At 40.2% G+C, this 24211-nt stretch overlaps 1 protein-coding gene across 3 annotated transcripts in view; it reads left to right on the top strand.

Annotated features, from left to right (window-relative positions):
• Positions 1–24211, top strand: part of LOC149846952 (uncharacterized) — a 133595-nt gene that overhangs the window by 97654 nt on the left and 11730 nt on the right. For all 3 annotated transcript variants that reach the window (XM_089996684.1, XM_089996683.1, XM_089996682.1), the window contains one exon: positions 20618–20724. In XM_089996684.1, the coding sequence (XP_089852810.1) occupies positions 20618–20724 (107 nt within the window). The remainder of the gene's footprint in view (positions 1–20617; positions 20725–24211) is intronic.

Below are 24211 nucleotides of genomic sequence, written 5' to 3'. Positions count from 1 at the left end.
AAAATCGTGATTTCCAAAACTCAAAAATTTCTGTCCGTACGGTTCTGTCCGTACAACCTACGAATTTCTGTCGTGCTGTTTGATTCATCTTTGATCTTCTTCCTTATGGATTCTAAAATCAGCCTCCCTACTTGGGTTCTTATATATGTTGATGACATCATTATCACTGGGAGTGATGATGCACATATTGCCTTGGTCAAGTCTTTACTCATGGCCAAATTCAAGATGAAGGACTTAGGCCCATTGCGATACTTCTTGGGAGTTGAAGTCGATAGACAAGATGATCGACTCACTCTAAGTCAACACAAGTATACTCTTGACATTCTTCACACCACTGGTATGATTAATTGTAAACCTCTCAGCACCCCATCTGTCTTAAATCATAAGTTTAGTGCAAAAGAAGGCCAATTATATCATGATTCCACTTTATATCGCCGCATTGTTGGTATGTTGCAATATCTTACATTTACAAGACCTGACATTGCTTATGCTGTAAATCAAGCATCTCAGTTTATGCATGCTCCCACTGATTGTCATATGGAATGTATTAAGCGTATTCTCAGATATCTGAAAGGGACTATTGGAGATGGATTGCTCTATCACAAAGATGAAAGCTTCACTACAGGACACCGTTTACTTACATATTGTGATGCAGATTGGGGTGGGGACCCTGATGAGCGTAGGTCGGTTTCAGGATATTGTGTTTTTATTGGCCCAAATATTGTCACTTGGAGTAGTAAGAAACAAAAGGCCATTGCTAAATCCAGCACTGAGGCAGAGTACAGGGCAATGGCAGCAGGGACAGCTGATGTCACTTGGGTACGGCATCTTCTTCAAGAGTTGAATGAACCTATCTCTTCCTCTGCTTTTATGTGATAATCAAAGTGCCATTAATATTTCTTTTAACCCTATTCATCATTGTCGCACGAAGCACATTGAGATTGATCAGCATTTTGTTAGACAAAAGATTGAAACAGAAGAAATTGAGGCTTCGTATGTCAGATCAGAAGACCAAGTAGCAGACATCTTCACCAAAGGATTGGTTAGTCATCAATTTTGGTTACTTAAGGGCAAGTTGAGCATGATTGAAGATCATCCTCAACTTGAGGGAGGCTGTTAAATATGTATATGTAAATGAATATATTTCTGTACTGTATTGTACCACTTGTACAACATACTGTACTGTATTGTACTACTGTACTGTATTGTACAACATACTGTACTGTATTGTACAGCATACTGTACTGTATTGTACTATTGTACTGTATTGTACCACTCGTACAACATATAAATATCAATGGAAAGGGGAGAAGACATCATTGCCGCCCAACATTTTTTTTTCTCTCTTCCCTCTTACCTCTCTCTCTATCTCTTGCTACGATAGTAAGGTGACTCCCACATCTGATTTCTCACACCTTCGACCTTTTCGGCGGTAGTTACAACAACCACCCATTTAAACGATGATTGTGAGCGAGTTAAGGGTGGGCAAGACAAAAAGTCTGTTGGGAATGGTGGAGACAACAAAAAACATGCTGATGGCAAAATGCATGGATCCTCATTCAAGAAGCAAAATCAAGATAGAGGAATCGAGCAACAACAACAGCCAAACCAGATTTGCCTGAAGTGCAACTATGTTCATCTTGGACAACCATGCCCCGAGACACTAGAGGCTATCTATATTGCGGTAAGATGGGGCATTACACTCGAAATTGTCGCAATAAAGTAATAGATTGGTAGAGACGAACCACAATTGAAGGTCAACAACAACAACAACAACAACAACCTCAGCAACAACTACAAAGATAAGTATTTGGCTGTGCCTATGCCACTGTGACCGAACAAGTAGAAGATAGCGGATAGAAACTCTAATGGTCGTACATTGAGACTTTTTGTGATTTAGTACGAATTTTGCCAGGCAGAAGTTCATCAATGAAATCACATATATATTTTGTTCAATCGAGTAATTAGCTCAAAACTTTTCTCAGAAACTCATTATGAGTTGTCTTGATCACTTTAAAGAGCTTATATGTTTGGGTCACACACACATGTTGTGCATCCTCGTTAACCTCGATTAACTTAGACTATAATTTCTACAGATAACCTATGAAGGATATTTCAAGAACGAAATTCTTTTAAGGGTAAGTTGTAACACGTGATTTAAAAAAAAAGAAGTTTTGGATCCACGGATCCAACTCGGATCCAGGTCCACAAGCCTCCTGTATTTTTATTTAAACCCCCCACAGGGGGGGTTTCTTTTGAAAAGCCCTCGAGGACTCGAGCTCCCCTGCGCTCACCTCTCTCTCCCTCCTCATCTCCTGACGCCTCCCCTACAAAAACCCGAAACCCTCTCTCTCTCTGCTCGCCCCCGTCATCTCCCGATGCCTCCCCTGCAAAAACCCGAAACCCTCTCTCTCTGCTTGCCCCCCTCCCACTTCGGGAAGCAGGCCGGGCATCCTCCCGATGTCTCTCTCCCCCTCTCTGCTGAAAGTCAGAGTCTCCTGACTCCCGCCTCCCTCTTTCGCACGTCGGAGCTCCCTCAGGAACAATTATTTAGAAACCATGTCCTTCTTAACTAATATAATACACTCTCTTCCAAAATTGATTTGATTTGTCATTCACAAGCTTCTTCTTTTACAACTCACGCATTTCCTCTTTCCACTAAAATCTAAAAATCCTTCACTTCCAATGTCATTCATTTCTTATCACCATTATTTTTCTTCTTCTATTTATTAGATTGATTCATATCTCATTCCCACGAATTTCTCTATCCTCTTACAAACTCTTTCTAAGTTTTATTTATCTCTTGCTCGTTCTTCCTAAGCTCTTGCCATGGCTTCCTCCTCCAACACTCTAATCACTGCCGCCGACCTAAGGTATCCCGATCTACTTCTGTAAAGACCATGAAAAAAAAAAAATCGCGTCCGACTCGTGCCCGGCACGTGTCGGACACGAGTCAGGGTCTGAACCCCCGTGTCGGGCCTGGATCCGGGCTGGACCCGAGCTCGAGCCGACCCGCGCCCCGGGTTCTCGAACTCTCGAGAACCTGCGTCTTTTAAAAAGACGCAGGTGTCTCGGGCGAGGGGCAAAACCCTCGCCCCTTCTCTCTCTCCTCTGCTCCTATCTCCCCCTCCTCACGCTGCCGCCGGCGAGCGTTCCCGTCAGGCCGCCTCCCCGACGACCGACGATCCTCCCGACCTCCCTGCTTGGCTAGCGGCTGCTCCAGGGACCCCGAGCACCGACGACCCGCCGCCGACCTCTTCCCCCTTCCTGCTGTTTCTCCCTGCGGCTGCTGCCGGGAGGTGCTGTCTCCCCTTCAGTCGCCGACGACTCGCAGCCGGCATCCTCAGCCGCCGACGACCGACGATCCTCCCTGCGGCCACCTCTTCGCCTTCGCTCTGAGTTCCAGCGACCTTCGAGCCGACCCTCCACCTTTGCTGCTGCCGGCGATTGGAGTCCTCGGCAACCCTTCAGCCTTCGGCGATCCTCAGTTGCTGGCGATCGACGCACGCGGCCACCTTTCCTCGGTCCGGCAGGTTTCGTGACGGCGCTGGCACCTGCGTCCCTCCCCTCTGTCGCCGGCAACTCGCTGCCAGCTTCCTCAGCCACCAGCGACCTCGTTCTTCCCCCTCTTTGGGCTGTGAGGGCGGTGACCTCCGACGGTGGCCCTCGGCCCTCCAGCCTGCAGACTCCCCTGTTTCTGTCGTTCTCGGAGGTAAACCCTCCCCTTTTCCTTCTTTGTGCAGGGTGGATCGACAGGGGGGCTGAGCCCCTGTCGTTAATGCTTGTTGGCAGGGGGTTAAAAACCCCCTTGCCTCCCATTTTGCTGTTGGTCGACAGGGGGCTGAACCCCTTGTCGATTGACTCTTCTTGGCAGGGGGTTCCACCCCCTGTCATTTTCCCTTGTTTCTCGGTAGGGGGCGGAGTCCCCTGCCTTTGTGATTACCTTCAGCAGGGGGCTTCGCACCCCTGCCTTCTTTTTGCTTCCCGGTGGGGGGCGAGCCCCCCTGCTCTCCTATTATCCCTCGGCAGGGGGTTCTGCCCCTTGCCTCCTTTTGGTTTGCTTGACAGGGGGTTCCGCCCCCTGTCACCTTCTCCTTTTTTGCTGTTGTTCGACAGGGGGGTTGAGCCCCCCTGTCGCCTCTTGCTTGGCAGGGGGTTACCCCCCCCCCCCCCCCCCCCCCCCCTGCCTTTTTGCAGTGGGTTAGCAGGGGGACTGAGCCCCCCCTGCTCCTTTGTTTGGTTTTCGGTAGGGGGAGGGGTCCCCCCTGCCTTGATGTTGCCTCTTGGCAGGGGGCTTTGCCCCCCTGCCTTCGTTTGTTCCCCCTGCAGGGGGCGAAGCCCCACTGCACCATATGTTGCTCCTCGGCAGGGGGTTCTGTCCCCCCTGCCTCTTGCGTTATGCCGGCAGGGAGCGAAGCCCCCTGCTTTTCTGTTTTCGAGCAGGGGCCTGCCCCCTGCACCTCTGTGTTTGTTCTCCGGCAAGGGGCTTTGCCCCCTTGCCTTGTTCTTGCTGTCGGCAGGGGGTTGCGCCCTTGTCTCGTGTTCTGTCAGGGGGGTGTTCCCCCTTGCCTTGTTGTGGCAGGTGTGGTAGGGAGCTTCTGCTCCCTCCCCTGCCTTTCCTTGTGCTAGCAGACAGGGAGCTCCTGCTCCCTGCCTTTGCTGCTGTTGCCAAGCAGGGCTGAGGCCCCTGCCTCTGGCACCCTTGTCTGCAGGATGCAGAGCTCCTGCCTCTGCCTTCTGCAGGCAGGAGACCTTGCTGTGTTTGCTTCTCTTTTCTTGTATAACATATACTAATGTTCTAAGATCTCCAGGTTGAACGGTGGATCCAGCTCGCCCTCTGTGGCTCGAGCTCTTCTTTGCCTACGCTGCATGCGTACGAGGACCCGCAACCCCTTAAGGTAGGGGATTCTTGCGTGAAAGGACAATGAAAGAACTGATAAATGCTAAAATAAGAAAGATAATTAAAAGAGGACGATATATGTATACGTATAATATATATATATATATATATATATATATATATATATATATATATATATATATATATATATATATATATATATATATATATATATACGTATGTCTTTACCTTCAAGGACGCGGTTTCACGATCCTTGTCCTCTTTACTTTCCTGCACTTTCCTTTCTGTCGCCGCCGCGCTATATGTGCCTAGGCTTTCTATTCCTGTCTTTTAACTCAAGGACGCGGTTTCGCGATCCTTGTCCTCTTTACTTTCCCGCACTTTACTTTCCTGCTGCCCCGCGCTTTGCGCCTTGGCATTTACTTGCTTATGTTTGCCTTGTTCTCCAGGATGCCTGGTCCCCCCTTTTACGTTCTTGCACTTTACTTTCTGCATTTACTTGTTGCCCCGCGCTTTATGCGCCATGGCTTTGCTTCTGCCTTACTCTTCGTGCCTTACTTTCTTGTGTTGTCGTGCTTGCTCTTGCACTTACCTTTTGTATGTATCCGTCTTTACCTTGTTGGTGCGCTTCGTGCATATGCCTTGTTCGTGCATGTATTCCTATCTCTGTCGCTTGCTCTTTTTCTTGCTTACGCTTATTGATCTATCGAGGTGCAACCCCATGCCTCGTGAGTCGTCCTTTACGCTTGCGTAATCAGTATAGGATCTCTTTCCTCACGAGTTGCTTGCGTAGTTACCTGCTTGTGCGTTGTGATGATCGAGGTATGATCTCATACCTCGTGTGGAGCTTTAGCGTTCTACCCTCGCGGTGCGGCTTCGCCCATCGTGTCTTGCCCCTCGATTTGCCTTTGTATTCGTTTGTGCACGAGTTTGCCTTTTGTCAGCTTGCGCTCCTTGAGCGCAACTTCGAGTGTATAGTGTATGTCGTTTCACTTATCTTAAAGGTCTCGACACACACTTATGCACTTCAGTTCTCCAAAGACGATGTCTTAGGTGCGATCCTATTTTTAGGAATGTATAGCTTGTAAAGTGATAGCGGCCAGATCTCCCAAATCGATGTATTTGGGATAGATGTGTCACAACCTTAGTTTGCCTATTCGATACGATTTAGATAACCTTATTTAGGATCCTGTGCACGAATAGGGGCGGGGATCCTAGCGAGGTACTTGCGCCATCTCTAGATCGGCGTTACCTCACCTCTGATGTGAGACTTAGTTTCTAGGCTTTCTGGTTCAACCATGATTGTAGCGCCTTCCTTCGTGAAGGTATTGCTGGATCTCTTACCAGAGATCCATGTTCTTCCTCTTGTAGTTATACCTTTAGTTACGTACGATATGTTTGGACTACGAAGAGAACGACGAGAGGTTTATAGTAACCTCTAAGCGTGTATTGACACATTAAGCTAATCCTGTTACGTTGCTTTCGCTTAATAGGCAGTTTGCTCGCGATTGTCTAAAGGACCCGAGCACGATCAGTTGGAACTGGAATGAGTTCATTGTAGGCTTCTATAAAAGTAGAAGCATTGGGATTTCCTGCGAGAGATCCATACCCCTCTCATCGTGGTGGTACTTTTGAACAGGTACGTTGCGTACTACGATGAGTAGGATGAGAGGTCTATGTCTGCCTCGAACATGCAATGGCATGTGTTGGAGATCACAAGAGTGATGTTTCTATCCTCAGTGGGGATTGATCCCTTTCATCATGATTATACATTTTGCATAGTCACGATGCGTACTGCGGTGAGTAAGATGTGAATTGTGTGCTTGCCTTGAACGCGCAATGGCGCGTATAACTCACCTAAATAATAATCATGCGCCTTCACAGGCAAGATGCTCGTTTGGGTTGAAAGACCAGAGCATGAGAATGGGACGGCGGTTAAGAAACCCTCCGTCGTGCTCATTCGGGACGGTTCATCAAGAGAGATGATGGATGGTACAAAACTCCGATGGACAGTCATATATGACAATCTCGGGCAAAGATCCGACCTTCCCCAGTCATCGGAGGTTAGGGGAAATCCTTTGGGCCACTTCTGCAGAAGTACGGATGCGCATTCATTGGGCCTTTGTGTGCCTTTGGGGATTCACTCTCTTGGTCACAGACCGTCCCCTTAGGAAGCGGACTCAGTCAATCATTCGGGGTATAATAAAATACATAGCATAATAGACCCCCGAATCGATCTCGGCTGTTTCTACGTTTTGCCTTGTGCGTACCCACAACGGCCTGCTCAGTAATGAGACAAGATATAACTTATACACATGATCGTGAGATACACATGTTGTGACGTGCTTTGCTTGCTTGCTTGTTAGCTCGGTAGTTCGGTATGCTATTTGTTGAGCTAGGTACGCCCGTCGAGGCGTTACCCTTGTTGGTTAAACCGCTTATGCAGTTCCTTGCTTGGAAATAACTAGCTTCTCATACTAGTTGATTTCTTATCTTGTATTGCTTATGAATTGCTTGTGATGCAATAACTTGTACCTCACAATTAATGTAATCACTTGTCGATGGATTGAGCCATCCTATGGTACTTGTATATGTATTACGAATGTTGTTATGAATACCTGTCTTATGCAATTGCTTTTGCTTGACTGGTGGATAGAGTTAGTTACTCTTTACCTATTATATTTGTGAGATTGCTATAGTTGTCTGTTCAGCACTTTGATCCTCCCTTCTCTTGTGCGTAGCTGTTTGCTTTACTAGAGCTTTGCTTACTCCACGCCACATTTGGTTAGATCTGTTAGTCTTGCTTGTTTCTGCTTGAGCTAGCGTTTATCTTCTTATTGCAGCTTCTGCTCTTTCTTGTCCTTTGCACCCCTACTAGTCTGTTGTGTGACTGACCCATTTTTATGGGCAGGTGGTGAACAGGTTGAGACAGCTTGTGATGGCATGATGACGCGATGCATTCGAGGCAATGCCCTTTCCTGACGTTGCGCTCCTGGGGATACTTTTGATAGATGCGGTATAAGGTTTCTTTGAAAGCATCTCTTTTGATTATAACTCTGGATTTCTAAAACTGTATTACCAAAATGTGGTTCTTCTTTTCATTTTCAATAAAATATATATTTGAACTGCAAATCGGTTTGTAAGGGGGAATCTGCTTTTGGTTGTAATGTGCTCAAGGTCTAGGGACTTGTTGTTTTGAACCTGATCTTCCGCTGAACTTCTGTTTTAAACTCTGATAAATGATTGATTTCAAAGCTTTCAACCTTTTTCATAAAAGGTTTCAAGTCCATGATTTTGGGGCGTTACAACTTCACCACTACAACTCACTTTGCTCTCGACCAATTCATGAAGGTAAATTGGTTGACTACAACGACTTCGCATTATTTGACCTAGAAAGATCTCTCCCCGAACTTAAACACCTTCTAGGATCTTCATCCCAAGCTGCTTTCTATCCCGAACTCGTCCGACTCTTCTACACAAATTTTTCCTGTGATCATGAGCAAACTACCATCACCACCAAAGTCCGAGGACGCCTGATGTTCTTTCATGCTTCCTCTTTAGGCAGAATTCTAAACCTTCCTTCCACCGGCATAAACCTAGATAACATAATACCACTCGACCGCTCGGTACTTTGAAAAATTCTTCTTTGTACCAACTGCTCACAACTTCCCTGGCACATGAGGAATCTCCAACCTCATGCTCAACTGCTTGCCCAGATTCTTCTACACAATATCTATCCCAAGCCTCCACGCAAGGGATTAGTGCCAAGAAAAATCTCTCTCCTCTACGCAATTTTTTTCTTCTACTAAGATAAACTGGTCCAACATTCTTTTCGACCTTTTTATTCGCTATCAAAAATTCCAGCCTCTTCTTTTCGGGTGTTTTATAACTCCCATTTTAAAATACTTCAAAGTACCCCTTCAAAACGAAGTTATCCTCTATCCCTCTCAGGTTCTCGATGCTACTTCCTTCAATCTAAGGTCCCTGCACCTTCCCGGCTCTGATGAAGAAGATCCAACATCCAACTTTGATTACTTCTCTGCACTGATGGATGTCCAGCGTTCTCAGGATCGCATACTTCGCAATCAAGCCTCGTTGCAGCAGACTCTACAGACCCTCCAGCCGGATCAAGCCACCCGTTCACTTCAATCCTCTCCACCTTCGGAATAAACTCATTTATTTTTGGACTGTAATAACTTTACATCATTTTTGTTTGTCTGTAATAACTCTCTTACTCTGATCCCTTCCTTTTTGTCTATGACAAAGGGGGAGAAAAACCTGTCTTCATTATTGGAGAAAAATACTCGTATTTAACATTTTTCAATATTTTTATGATAAGTATTATTTCTATGCATAATGTCTTTTTATGATAAGTTTTAAGTTGAGTAAGAGTAAGACTGAATATATGGAATGTCGGTTTAGTAAGCAACGAAGTAGTGATGGGAGTGTAGTGAAGCTTGGTGAGCAAGATATACCGGTGAATGATTATTTCAAATATTTGGGATCCATCATTCAAAAGTATGGAGAAATTGATGAAGATGTAAATCATAGGATAAAGGTTGGGTGGATGAAATGGAAAAGTGCTACTGGAGTGCTGTGCGATCGTAGAATGCCATTGCGGTTGAAGGGAAAGTTTTATAGGACGACTATTAGACCCGCTTTACTATATGGTACGGAATGTTGGGCTGCCAAGAGACATCATATTCAAAAAATGAGTGTAGCTGAGATGCGGATGCTTAGATGGATGTGTGGAAATACAATAAAAGATAAGATTCGGAACGAAGAGATACGTAAGAAGGTAGGTGTTGCACCCATTGAAAATAAGATGCGAGAGAATCGTTTACGGTGGTTTGGACATATTCGGCGAAGGCCTAATGATGCTCCAGTTAGAAGGTTGGAGAAATGGGAAAATATATTAGTTAAAAGAGGTCGGGGTAGGCCTAGGAAGACTTGGATGGAGATGATAGGAAAGGATATGAATGCTTTGAACCTCACCGAGGACATGGCGTTGGATAGAAATGATTGGAGGAAAAGGATTTATGTGGAAGACCCAAAATGAATTTCTTTTTTGGTTCATATCGCTGACCCCAATTGTTTTGGGATGAAGGCGTAGTTGTTGTTGTTGTTGTTGTAATGTCTTTTTGACAGGGGGAGCATATTTTGTCATCATAAAAAAGGGGGAGAATGTTGAGAAACTCTGTTTTGATGTCACATAATATGATACATTGTCTTATTTGATTTCATATAATATGATAATATGTCTTGTTATATTATGACTGGATATGATGTGCTATGTATTTAACGAGTATTTGATGCAAGGTTATTTCACTTAAGAAGAGTGAAGACAACTTGATCAAGTGCAACTATTTGATGCAATCATACTACTTTGAAGAAAAAGCTTGATGGGCCATACATTCATAAAGATTATCCAAGAAGATCGGCTTCCTCAAGATGAAGACTTTTTTCTTCTTTAGAGTCATATGTAACAGAACCTTCAGAAGCATGCATATTGCATATTACATACTCATTCATAAAAGCTATTTCATAAAAGTATACGATAGTTTCAAAAAGCTCCTTTTTGAAAACAAATAATTGTACCTTCTTACAACCCTTTATGAAAAAGGTATTTTGACATGATTTCAAAATGTAATAATTGTACCTTATATCATATACAAGACAACTTGAAAAGTAATGATTTTAAAAGTAGGAAAAAGACAAAACATGAAATCGGCTACACAAAGAAAACAAATATAATACTTGTTGAAAAGGCTCTAGTTACCTTCTTTAAAGAAATGATTTCAATTATAGGAACAAGACAAAATATGAAATCGGCTACACAAAGAAAACAAATATAATACTTGTTGAAAAGACTCTAGTTACCTTCTTTAAAGAAATGATTTCAATTATAGGAAAAAGACAAAACATGAAATCGGCTAAACATAAAATACAAATATAATATGTTTCGAAAAGACTCTAGTTACCTTTTTACAAACACATAGAATGTCGACTTACTCATAAACATAAAATACAAATATAATATGTTTTAAAAAGGACTCTAGTTACCTTTTTACAAAACCATAGAATGTCGACTTACTTGAAGTCACCATTCTCTTTGTATAGCATTAAATACCTCCTGTAAGAAATCTTTGTTAATATCCTTCTCAAGAATGTCGACTTACTTGAAGTCTTCATTCTCTCTGTAGACTTTGAAAAACACAACATAAAGAAAGCTCTTGACATGACTATGTACAAATAAATATCTCAAAGCATTTATTGTACTTACACTCATTTAAAGTAAAGAAGTACTTATGTACCTCAAATCATTAATTAGAATAAAGACAAAACTACATAATAGACTACAATCCAACGTTCAATGTACTATTGTAAGAAATAGACTTTTTACATAAAATATATAATACTTAAAATATTACAACGACTATTGTACCCCATATTTTACTTTTATGGAAAGAAGACTTTTTCAAACATCCACGAAATTGGTTTTTGAAATGACATGACATTTCACATCTCAAAAAAGGCTACGATTTCAAAAAGACAACGACTATTTTTTTAAGCTATATAAACACACTTAAATGAACTATTCAAACAACGAATGGAATAAACAAGTGAGCTTACAGCGAGAAAAATTCCTAGTCAATATTTGAAAGAGAGCCTAGAAAAAGAAAGAAAAAGAAAGAGAAAAAGTCTAGAATAGCTCCTTGACAAAGAGCATCTTTTGAGTGAAAAACAGAACATTCTGAGAATCCTTCATTCGTGCATTCATATCATCCTGAAGGTTCTATAGGAAGCATTGTATCTTTCTGTTATTCACTGTATTCCTTCTTTGTTGAAAGAAGTAGACCTCTGTGAAAGAGGGTGTTGTCCTTCTCTGTTGAGAGAAGAAAACCTCTGTGGAAGAGGGTGTGCCCCTTCTCTGTTGAGAGAAGAAGACCTTTGAGGAAAAGGGTGTTGTACTATTTATCCGGTGACTCGGATGTTATAGAGGAAAGCTCAAGTGGTTTGCTTGGGGACTGGATGTAGGTCTGGGTTTTGACCGAACCAGTATAAATTCTGTGTTTATGTGTTGTGCCTTTATTGCTTCATATTTTTAATTTATCGATCTATACAGTATTTCACTATTCACCCCCCCTCTAGTGGAATTTCATGATGGTGATCTTATCATTGTCATCCATCTTTTACAAGGGTAAGAGAGGAATAAATTGGAGGAGAGAGAGAAAAATAAAAAGAAAAGAAAAAGAGTAGACAAAGGAATAAGAGAGGATACAAAACCAATTTTTTTTTGTAGCACAAGTTCGCCTTTCTTCAAACAAATCTTCTTGAGCCAAGAACAAGGTGATGAAACACCTTTTGTAAATGTGGCACGGAAATCGAGGCGGAAGCACTTCAAGATCTAATGATTTCGTAGCTCTGATATCATGTAATGAAATGGTGGTCTTCAACAAATGCACAAATAACTCACAAACAAGTGTCTATTGGAGACACTACAAGCATGACCCTTGAAAGGGTATAAAAGGAAGAACACTTGAAAAATAAATAATACTTTATTCATGAACAAAATGCTTAAGAAGCATGGTTATTTACATTGAAGGGGTTCACCCCTATATATACAAAAAAGTGGAAGAGAGAGGAGAGCTCATTTTGAGCTCTCCAAAAGAGACATTGGATTCCAACGTCTCTTAATATAGCTGTTGGACTATAGTCCAACAACATTTATTATTATAGCTGTTGGACTATAGTCCAACAACATTTATTATAGCTGTTGGACTACAGTCCAACAACTATTTGCACAGTCAAGTTCCAACAGGAACTTGACTGGATCAAATATCTAGTTTCTATTGAACTAGATGCTAAAAAAGAAAATAAAGAAAAATAGAAAAAGAAAATAATAAAAGAAAATATAATAATATTAAATAATATATATATATATATATATATATATATATATTACAGTTTACATTTTAACATAGGCCTCAATGTCCAAAATTAAAGAAAAGAGATGAAAAGAAGGTTGCATCAGTTGAAGAATCAAAAGATCAAGATACACCGGTTTCTATGGCTCAACTTATAGAGATTCTTCAGCCTCTTCTTCAAAAGGCCTCTTCTTCCGCTGAAGCCTCAACTGGAGCGGCAGTTGCATATGTTTCCGGTCCAGGTAACTTTCCTTGGCTTTTAGATTCTGCTGCCTCATTTCATATGACCTCACACTATAAATGCTTATCCGAATGTTTTAAAAATAACTCAAGTATTTCAAAAGTCTTTACAATAGATGGAACATCTCTTGAAATAAAGAGAATTAGGTATTTTGAAAAAACAAAAACTTTGTGTGTTCCAGAAGTTAGATATATCCCAAAACTTAATTTGAATCTTTTATCTGTTTCTCAAATTTTTGATTATGGATGTAATATATCATTCTCTTCTGATGGTTGTTGGATACAGGAGCACCAATCAGGGAAGCTGATTGGGGAAGGCCATAGAGAAGGAGGACTATATTACATGGACTTTTTGAAATTACCCAAGAATGTTTTTTGCTTAAATGTTCAGAAATTGAAAACAGACCTATGGCACAGAAGACTTGGTCATCCTCATATGTCTAAAATCCAATATTTTTCAAGTTTGGTAAAGTTTTGTAAATCTGAAAATTTTGCTTGTAAAGGCTACATTCTTGGAAAAATGAAAAGATTACCTTTCTCAAGTAGAACCTTTGTCTCTTTAAAACCTCGAGTTAATACATTCGGATGTTTGGGGACCCGCACCAGTGATTTCTAAAGGTGGTTTCGCATATTATGTCATTTTTGTAGATGACTTTACTAGACACACTTGGATTTATTTTCTTAAACATAAATCCAAAGTTTTTACTCACTTTTAAGTATTCCATAAAATGATCACAAACAAATTTCAAAATAATATCTTCATTTTTCGCACTGATTCAGGGGGAGAATTTATGTCTGGAGAGTTTAAAAACTATCTTAATTCATATAACATTATTCATCAACGATCTTGCCCAAATACCCCGCAACAGAATGGTCTTGCAGAACGCAAACATCGCCACATTATGGAGACTACTCGAACTTTGCTAATTGCGAGCCAAGTGCCAAAGGGGTTTTGGGCTGAAGCAACTTTAACTGCTACTTATCTCATAAATCAAATGCCATCTTCTTTAGAAAACATATCTCCGATTGAAAAACTTTATACCTCAGCTCCAGACTACTCCAAACTAAGAGTATTTGGTTGCAAATGTTTTGTATTTACAAACAAAAACGATAAATTCTCTCCTCATGCTATTCCATGTGCTTTTTTAGGATATGCTGAAAATAAAAAATGGTATAGATGTTACGATATTCAAAATAATAAGTTATATGTGTCAAGAAATGTGACCTTCCTTGAAAAGGAAATTTTTTTTGAAAGTGAAAAATCTAAGCATATTACTGAATAATTCTTTTTTAATTGACTTAACTTCCAAATCCAATGAAGAGGATTTTGAATGTAACATTGACAATGATCAAAGTCCTACTAGCCATGAACATGATATTAAAGATCAAACTAGTAGGGATGTTAGTCTTCAGTATTCAAGACGAAGAATTGGAGAGCAACGCCCCCCATGTGCGTTAGAAAGATTCTCTGAAGCTCCTCCTCGTAGAACTTCTAGAATCTCTAGATCCCCCGGGAAGTTTGTCTTATGAATCCTTTTCTCCCTCAGATAGGTCTGCTCTTGCTTTAATTCAATCCTATGTTGAACCTTCCTTATATCTTGAAGCCAAAAATCATGCATAATGGATTGAAGCTATGAAGTTAGAGCTAGATGCTTTAGAAAAAGTCAATACTTGGTCCATCCAAGATCTACCTCTTGGAAAGAAACCTATAGGTTGTCGATGGGTCTATAAAGTCAAAACCAAAAGTGATGGGACCCTTGAAAGATATAAGGCACGACTTGTAGCCAAAGGCTATGCTCAAGAGTATGATATTGATTACGAAGAAACCTTTGCTCCTGTGGCTCAAATGACCATAGTTCAAACTTTAATTGCCTTAGCCTCTATTAAGAAATGACCTATATTTCAAATGGACGTTAAAAATGCTTTCTTAAATGAGAGTCTTGTTGAAGAGGTGTACATGGAAGCTCCTCCTGGTATTAGTATTCCTAAAGGTAAAATTCTTCGTCTTGAGAAAGCACTTTATGGTCTTAAGCAGGCACCAAAAGCCTGGTATGACAGGTTTAGTCATGTTATGACTGATATTGGTTTTTGTTCTTGTTTGACTGACACTGCCTTGTTTATTAAGCAATCTGATGCAGGTATCATCATTCTTCTTCTTTACGTGGATGATATGATCATCACTGGAGGTGACAAACAGGGAGTTGCTAATATCAAAACTCTTCTTAAAACTCATTTTGAGATGTCTGATCTAGGACTATTACGATATTTCCTAGGAATAAAAGTTACTTATTCCCTTAGAGGGTATTTGATATCTCAATCTAAATTTGCTTCTGACATTGTTTGCAGGTCTGTCATCTCAGATGAAAAGAAAGTAGATACTCGAGAAGTAGTTAATGTTAAGATGAAAATTGATGATGGAGAACGACTTGAAGATCCTACTCCATTTAGACAACTTGTTGGAGCTCTTTCCTACCTTTCTATCACTCGGCCAGACATTGCACATGCCGTCTACACGGCTAGTCAATTTCAACATGCCCCCACCTCTGTTCACATGGGAGCAGTCTTACACATTATTAGATATTTAAAGAGTTCTCTTTCACGAGGACTCTTCTTGTCTGCATCATCCTCTTTAGATTTAATTGTTTATACTGATGCTGATTGGGGGGGATCCTAATAATAGGCACTCAACCACTGGTTTTTATGTCTTTTTAGGTGAATCTCTCATATCGTGGAGGTGCAGGAAGCAACAGAAGGTTTCTCTTTCCTCCACTGAAGCCGAATATAGAGCCATGGCAACTACCACAATGGAGGTTGTTTGGCTCCGAAGACTGTTAGCTGACATGGGAGTTGAAGCAACACAGGCCTCGCGCATGTGTTGTGACAATAAGAGTGCAATCTACATCGCAAGCAACCGGACCTTTCATGAACGCACCAAACACATAGAGATGAATTGTCACTATGTCCGAGAGGAGTTCCTGCATGGCACCATTGATCTGCCATATGTTGCATCAGAATACCAATTAGCAAATTTCTTCACCAAACCTCTTGCAGCTCCCAGATTTCACTTCCTTTTAGACAAACTTTCGCTCATTGTACCGTAAGTTTGAGGGGGAGTGTTAAAATGTAACATATATATAATAATAATAATATTATTATATTATATATATTTCTATTTTTTATTTTATTTTTCTTTCATTTTTAATGTAATTTATATTATCTAGTTCATATTGAACTAGATAATATAGTTTGGTTAAGTTCCAACCGAAACTTAACCAAACTGTCTAGTCGTTGGACTAGTCCAACGACTAGAAGGGAGAGCTCCTTATAAGCTCTCCCCTTTGCTCTTGTATAAATAAGGGTGCAACCCCCTCTTGTAATATACTTCTTGTAATGCTTTTCAAGCATCCTTTTTATATAAATAAAATTATTTATTTGTGTGTGTTGTTCCCATTTTACCCTTTTTAAGGGCTTTGCTTAAAGTGTCTTTTAGACACTGTGTTCGATCATTCCAATAGCGTTCGTGGAAGACCACCATTTCATTACAGGAGGACCAAGCCTAGTTTGGCGGCCAGACCCAGCTCGGTTATCATCGAGCGCAGCCCGAGTTAGCCTCGTAAGCCAAGCCGGCTCGTGTGCGTCGAGTCTAATTCGGTTCCTCCTAGTCCGGCTCGGTCCGGTCTATTTGAATTGGATTCAAGTTTGAACACTGCGATGCAATCGTCGTCGCTTTCATTAAAAACTAAGAACTTAACACAGTGCAATCAATTGCAGCATACCACTTCGGCACGACAGATAAGACACATTTACCAAGGCACGAACCCTTAAAAACCTATGCTTGGAATCGTCAACAAGTTTGACCATCTCCGAGGTAGGAAAAAGTTGGATACAAAGACAAATGACAGAATACTTCTAACTTATACGCATATATATAGATATATATATATATATATATATATATATATATATATATATATATATATATATATATATATATATGCTTTTAACTCAATGATGCAGTTTTGCGTATTCTTGTCTATTTAAAATTTATATCATTTACTTTGCTGCTGCGCTGTTATGTGTACAGGCTACTGCTTATGCAATTTACTTAGTCGATGTACGGTTTCGTACATCGTGCATCGCTTACGCAGTTTATTTAGCTTGATATGTAGTTTCACATATCGAGTTTGGCTTTATGTCATTTACTTTGTCGTCGCGCTGTTACGTGCATAGGCTACTGCTTACGCAATTTACTTAGTCAATGTACGGTTTCGTATATCGTGCACTGCTTACACAATTTATTTAGCCGATGTATGATTTCGTACATCGTGCATGGCTTACGCAGTTTATTTAGCTCGATGTGTGGTTTTGCACATTGAGTGTGGTTTTGCATATCGAGTCTGGCTTTATGTCATTTACATTTTCGCCGCGCTGAAATGTGCACAGGCTTATGCTTTGATATATATATATGTATCATATATACATATATATGACTTTGTAAGCTACCTAGTTTTGCATACTCCTGCCTACTTTGCATTACACTTGCATTTAAAGATGTATATTTGCTCATACTCGCCATGCTTTTAAAGAAAAAAGGGATTTTACATGCGAATTTTCAAAGCTCGTAATATTCGTTGTTTCGAAAAGCAAAAATGAATATTTGGTGTTTGCATATTTGCAAAAGTCTCTCTCAACCCTGTGTAACGAAAGGGCTTCGACTGTGTAGCCCTAGGTGGTACGTACGGTCCTTTGTTTTGATATCCGAATGACTCAAATATCCCTGGCCTAAAGCACGAAACTTTGAGATTTTTAAATAATGTTGGGGTTTATTTATAAGAAACCAATACCCCTCTCATCGTAACAGTACTATCAGACATGCGCGACATGTTAGTACTACAATTATTGGATGAAAGGTTTATCGTAACCTCGTAGCGTGCAAAATGCACAATGATCAAAAGAAAATCACATAAATGGTGATAATCAGAACTTTGAGATTTCTAGATAATGCTGGGGTTTCTTTCTGATAAATCGATACCCTTCTCATCGTAACGGTACTATCAGACATGCACAACATGTTAGTACTAAGATGATTGGATAAGAGGTTTATGATAACCTCGTAGCGTGCAAATGCACAATGATGAGAAGGAAATCACATAAATGGTGATGATCACCTTCACAAGCAAGATGCTCGAGTTGGTTTGAAAGACCAGAGCATATAGAATGAGTCGTCAGTTAAAATAGAACCTGACATACCCATTCGTCTATCTGGTTCCGTCAAAAGATAGGATGGTACAAAAACTCCAATGAACAGGTTGTTAACAACTACACTCATCGAGTAGCAATTGAACTTGGTGTCTCCGGTCATCGGAGTTAGGGGACTGGGCTACCAAAACTTATCATAGGTGTTTGGTCTCAATGACTTCTGCAGAAGTATGGATGCATTCCTTTGAACAAGTGGCCTTTGAAAAATTCTCTCTCGATCATTGACCGTACCCTTAGGAGTGGACTTAGCTAGTTGTTCGAGGTATCAAAATGAATAGAATAACAAACCCCCGGGCAGTCTCAGTTGTTTCTACGTTTCTCTTGTGCGTACCCTCAAGACAGTTAATATCGAAACAAGGTTATGTTCATTTTACTTATTTTGACTTGCACATCACGAAAGAAATAAAGTATATGTTAGTCTTGTTCTAAATTGGTATATCTATGCACCTACCAGATTTTTATCAATTTGACCCGTTTCATGGGTACAGGTGATGGTTAGGTTAGTACGGCAAACGATGACACGATGACGTGATGATATCAAGATGAGACTCTTTTTCTGACGTTTCGCTCCCGAGAGCATCTTTTGTAATTTGGTATAAGGGTTTCTTTGAAATTTTAGTTTTTATATAAACTTTAAAACCTCGTTTTGAATCTATTTGATTTCAATGAATGTATGGAGTTACAAATCCGTTGTGTAAAGGAAAAGTTTGCCTGTAATGCGCCCAAGGTTCGTTGACTTGTTATTTCAAACATCATTTTTCGCTGAACTGCTATTTTAAACTTTGATAAAGGAATGATTACAAAGCTTTCAATTTTTTTTAAAAAGTTACAAGTCCGGGATTTTGGGGGCGTTATACCTAAGCCTATTAGGCATCTAAGGAAGCACTCAAGAACTAATAAAAACGGTACCAAGTTTCAGTATGCTTCTTTTTTTCTATTAAAACCACAACTCTCTTTATTTGCTCAATACATAAGAAGTCAAACTTGAAGAGTTCCCAAGCTACACTTAATCATGAACCTTAAATCTAAAATATACAAACTTCTGCACAAACAGGAGATCCCCAAAAGATAAGATTACAAAAAAGGGGAAAGAAAGGAATATACTACGATTTCACATGTATTAAAAGTATATATCATCCCATGACCAGATTCTCCAGGCCTCTAGTGCACACCTGTATTGAGAATCTCTACTTCAGATTTGATTGTTTGCCTCTGTGGAGCCCCTTCTCACCAACACTCTAGGGAACTCCACGAAGCCTTTGATCGGTCAATAGTTGCTTCTTCCGGCCCACCAACCTACTTGAACTCACCCCCAAAACCCAGTATCGAAACTCTACCCACAACCATATTTCTTCAAATTTGTGCAACCCAACAGCTCCATTTACAAAAACCTGGCAACTTGGGAAAGGAGGAAAATCACAAACTGTGGAAGATGAAGCACACCAACAAGCTGAGTGTTGGGGACTGCGGATCTGGGGCTCGAATGGGCCTTAGAGAGGAGGCGCAAAGGCTCCCTTAGTTGGTTCCAACAGGGGAGAAGCAACACGGAATTCTTACTGTAGTGTGGCACACCACCTTCCCATTTTTTTAAGGTTGTAGTCAAGGGTGACAATGGTAAGGGGAGTCGATGGCATGTCGAGGATAACAATCACGAAAGAGCGCAACAATGGTGATTCTGTGAGAGGAGAGAGAGCACTGAAAGAGGCAATAGCAAATTCTATCGAAGTGATCACCGTAGCAGGGGTAGGAGAGAGTGTGTCATAGGGGGAGGCTTGGGGGGGGTATAGCTGTGAGAAGATGACTGATGAGTGACTTTGTAGGGCTGCTGGGCTGACATTGTCAGAAAGCTTCTCAGGAAATGGAATGGAGAAGAGAATGCACACACAGAACTGGAGTAAACTACTAAAAACGGCAGTGGAGAATAGGTCTTTGATTAACTTGGCCCATCTCGTGTTTCGAAAAGTTCATGAATCGACAGTAGAGACTCTAGTGCAGTGCACTCTAGTGTACATGATATTTTCCTTATATATATATATATATATATATATATATTGTATTTTGAATCTTGACTTTCTATTTGAAAGGAAATCGTATGTGCAATCTAATTCTGCATAAGGTGTTGGATGATGTTAGGGCTCAAATTGGACCTGGTCATTCTATTTTTTTATCATATGTAAATAAGGAAAATACCTTTCAAGAAACATATCTCTGTGATAACTTATATACAAATAGAATGCTATGTTGGGTGCACTGTGTAACTTCTCTTGTTCACACTCGCACAGACTCATACACATTGTTATGATTATAATTTAATTTGTTTTTTATGTAGATGGAGTTGATGTTAAGAGAGTGACAGAAACTGTTGATGGGTTTCAACACTTTGGCAGCAGCAATCAAGAATCTGTGGCTGCACTTTTTGTCTCTCTGTTAATTAAGGTAACTTGACATGCTAGCTAGGCTTATCAATGGGTTGGGTATGACCCAATTCTGAACTGAAATGGGATACGATCTGGGTTCATGCATAATAAAATAAACTTCAATTAGCTATCCGAGCCCGATCCTTGGATTCTGAGTAATATATGGGTCTGCGTATGGTTCACGAAATTTCATATCAGACCCAGGTCCAGCCAGTTCCAATTAAGATCTGCTGTGTTCAATTTAAAAATGGTAAAAAAATATTTTTTGCTTAGTTTGGCTTATGTTATTTAGATTGGGTCTGATTTTCCTATGTTCGTCCTGGTAGGACCTGGACTTCACACCAGCACCTCAAAATTGGACCATGTCCACTGGGTCTGGTGCAGGTCTGATCCATCAACAGCTCTAATGCTAGCCTCCTTGTGAAGATTAATAGTTTGTTGATAGTAGTTGGTAAAATTTGACCAGTGCCTTTTCAAAACACACTAATAAAACATTCATCAATTGCTTGCCTTGAAATCTTCATGTGAAAATCAAACTGCATACATCTTGCCATGTAAATATATTGTAAATTATTTATGAATGTCTATTTATGCATGAGATCTCTAACTTCTCAGTCTTTCTTGTATGTATTCGTTGTTTGTATACATGTATGTTACATGCATATTTTTTTTATATGATGCTTATGTTTAACATGAAAACCAATTGTTAGGATAATTTTTATATAAAACTTCAAAACATCATTCAACAGTCATATATGAAAAACCACAAACTAATGTTGAAATCAATGGAAAAATTGGTTTTGGAGATGCCCAAATTTTGAGGTATCTGACTTGATGTCTAATTAAAATTTCACAAAATATGTGATCACCCTGGAGTATAGTCCTTCCCCTACAAATAAGCAAAGGCCTGGCCTTTAACTTCCTCTCCATTTAATATCAAAGAAATATAACAGTGTTTATGCCAAAACAAGCATACCAGGAACAATGAGTTCTAGATAAAGTGAGAGGGTGACACACTACATGTGTGATTTTTCTGCCGGTTATCAATAATTGTTAATACCCTAAATAACTTAAGGTAACCCAGAAGTCTAAAAATCTAAAAGTGACTTTGTATATCTACCACACAATGTATGAAGGCTGTTATTACCTAGTGGCAAGTGCTAGAATGAGTAAACTGTCAAGATTGATGTAATACCCCGTCTTGTTATATATATATATATATAACAATCTGCAAGATGGCTATGTGGTACACTAATCTTGCACACCATGTGACCGACATTCTCCTAATTTGGATTAGGTCGATTGCCATCATAAGTGGTTCCTGGTGGGAAGAAATCCCACGACTACCATTAGGATTGAAGTAACCATCTCTACCTCCACCAACAAAAACACCATAAGTGCCACCTAACCTCCTCTTCCATGCCCTCTATTGTTGGCCGTATATCTGCCTCCATGACAAGTAGTGGAGTTGGATGCTATGAGAAACTCGTGCCCAACTTCTCACTTGGATGGATTCTCTAAATTGTGCTTCGTTAGAAACAAAGATTTATGATTGAGCAACTTTGGATGGATACAGAAAAAGATGGAAATGGCGGATTAACCCCTGCATAAACTGGAGTAATAAGCAACTCATAGTCATCTCCAAGTCCTCTCAAGGAATAAAGTACTTTATTTGCATCACTAATGGGCTTTTTAATCGTTTCCAGTTGATCACAAATCCCCTTTGTTTAGCCAAGTATTCTGACATTGGCCAATCTTCCCTTTTGCATTCAAGAAGCTAAGTTTCGTATGCCTAATAGGCAAGACTGCCCCTTTCCATACAATGTAGTTTGTGTTAAATATTGTTGTGTTTTTGTCATATATATACACATTGTATGCATGAATACTGTATAATATACATATATTGTATATTATATATAATATATATATTTTTTAATTATTATTTTGGACTAGCTGTTGAAAGCTAGCCATTAGGCATGCCTAACAGCTGGCCTAACTACTAGTTAGACTGGCCGTTAGGAATGCCTAACATCTAGTAGGCTCACTTTCTTGTCTCTCCTCACTTGTATATGTATGGGTCTCTAGCCCATTATGTGATATGCTTGTTTAAGAGCATTTTGTCAATAAAATATATATTTTTGAAACTCTCTTGTGGCTGTTTGTGTGTGCCTTAGTGCTATTGCCCTTAGTGGCTTTGTATTTGCCCTAGTGCCTCTTGTGATCACTTGAACTATTGTATTTGCCCTTGGTGGCCTTGTAATCTTGTATCTCTTTTGATATTTCTTTACATAGTATCAGAGGCATTGACTCCTTTGATCCTATTCTATTATTAGATCTTGTTATTGTACAAGTGTTTGTACTCTTGTTCATGGTTCGTGGTTGCAGATTCAAGCTCAACCTTGAGTACTGGTGCTCCTCTCTTTGCTCATGACTTGAGTTTCCTTCTCTATCATGGCTGAAAAGGAATCTATGACTATGATCTCCTTTAAACTCAATGGTATCAAATTTCCAATTACTTAATGTGGGCTGCCACCATGGAGAATCACCTCAAAGGCAAGAAGCTTTGGGGTTATATTAGTGGATCTGCTATAGAACCACAATTGTCTTATAAAGCAAAATGGAGATCAAACCAAAGCCCTTGATGACAATGAACGACAAAGGCTATCCAAGAGTATCAAAGCGAAATAGAAGATTAGGAATTGGAGAACGCTCAAATTTTATCTTGGTTCATGAATAGAATTTAACTCAAGATTGCTGCCAATATCTTCAAGTTCAAGAAGGCATATGATTTTTGGTTCTTCCTCAATAGAATGTTCATTCAAAAGGACTTAACTCAAAAATATTTTCTCCAGGACAAGATACGCACCACAAAACATGGCGATAAAAGTGTTAGAAACTACTATGGCATTCTCTCTCCCTTGAGGGATGAATCAGTCCTCCTCCAACCTAAATGGGAAGGTTCAGCGATCGAAATGAGGCAAAAACAATTGGAGAAAAAGCATCTCTTCTCCTTTATTGTTGGGCTTAGGCCTGAATTTGATCAAGTTAGGTCATCTAACTTGCATAGAACCATCGTATCTTCTCCTAATGACACTTGCATAAATCTATCAAGAAGATACTTGACTAGGCATGACTAAAGAAGGAGAAGTTCTTGTTGTGTCTAGACCCGAAAACCAATGTTGTAAGTACCGTACAATACGGTACGATATATATTGTCACTATGAAAAATAATGATACGATACACACTCGTATTATGATACGAGTGTGTATCATATCTGTATCGTAACCATGTATTGTACTGTATCGTACGATACAGGGTGTATCATATGATACACCTTTGATGCACTTTAAAAGGGGCCAAATCATTTTTTTTTAAAGATCTCTTAAGGGTCAACTTCCTCATTTGTGTAGAGGCCATTAGAGGGGTATTCACACACCCTAGAAGTTATAAGAGAGATTTTGGGTCGATCTGTGTGCAAGGGATAGGGATTTTGCAGTTTGTTCTA

This window comes from Nuphar pumila, chromosome 2 (assembly GCF_984573655.1).
Source record: "Nuphar pumila chromosome 2, dmNupPumi1.hap1.1, whole genome shotgun sequence".
NCBI classification, from domain to species: Eukaryota; Viridiplantae; Streptophyta; class Magnoliopsida; order Nymphaeales; family Nymphaeaceae; genus Nuphar; species Nuphar pumila.
This window is presented reverse-complemented; position numbering and strand designations above follow the sequence as displayed.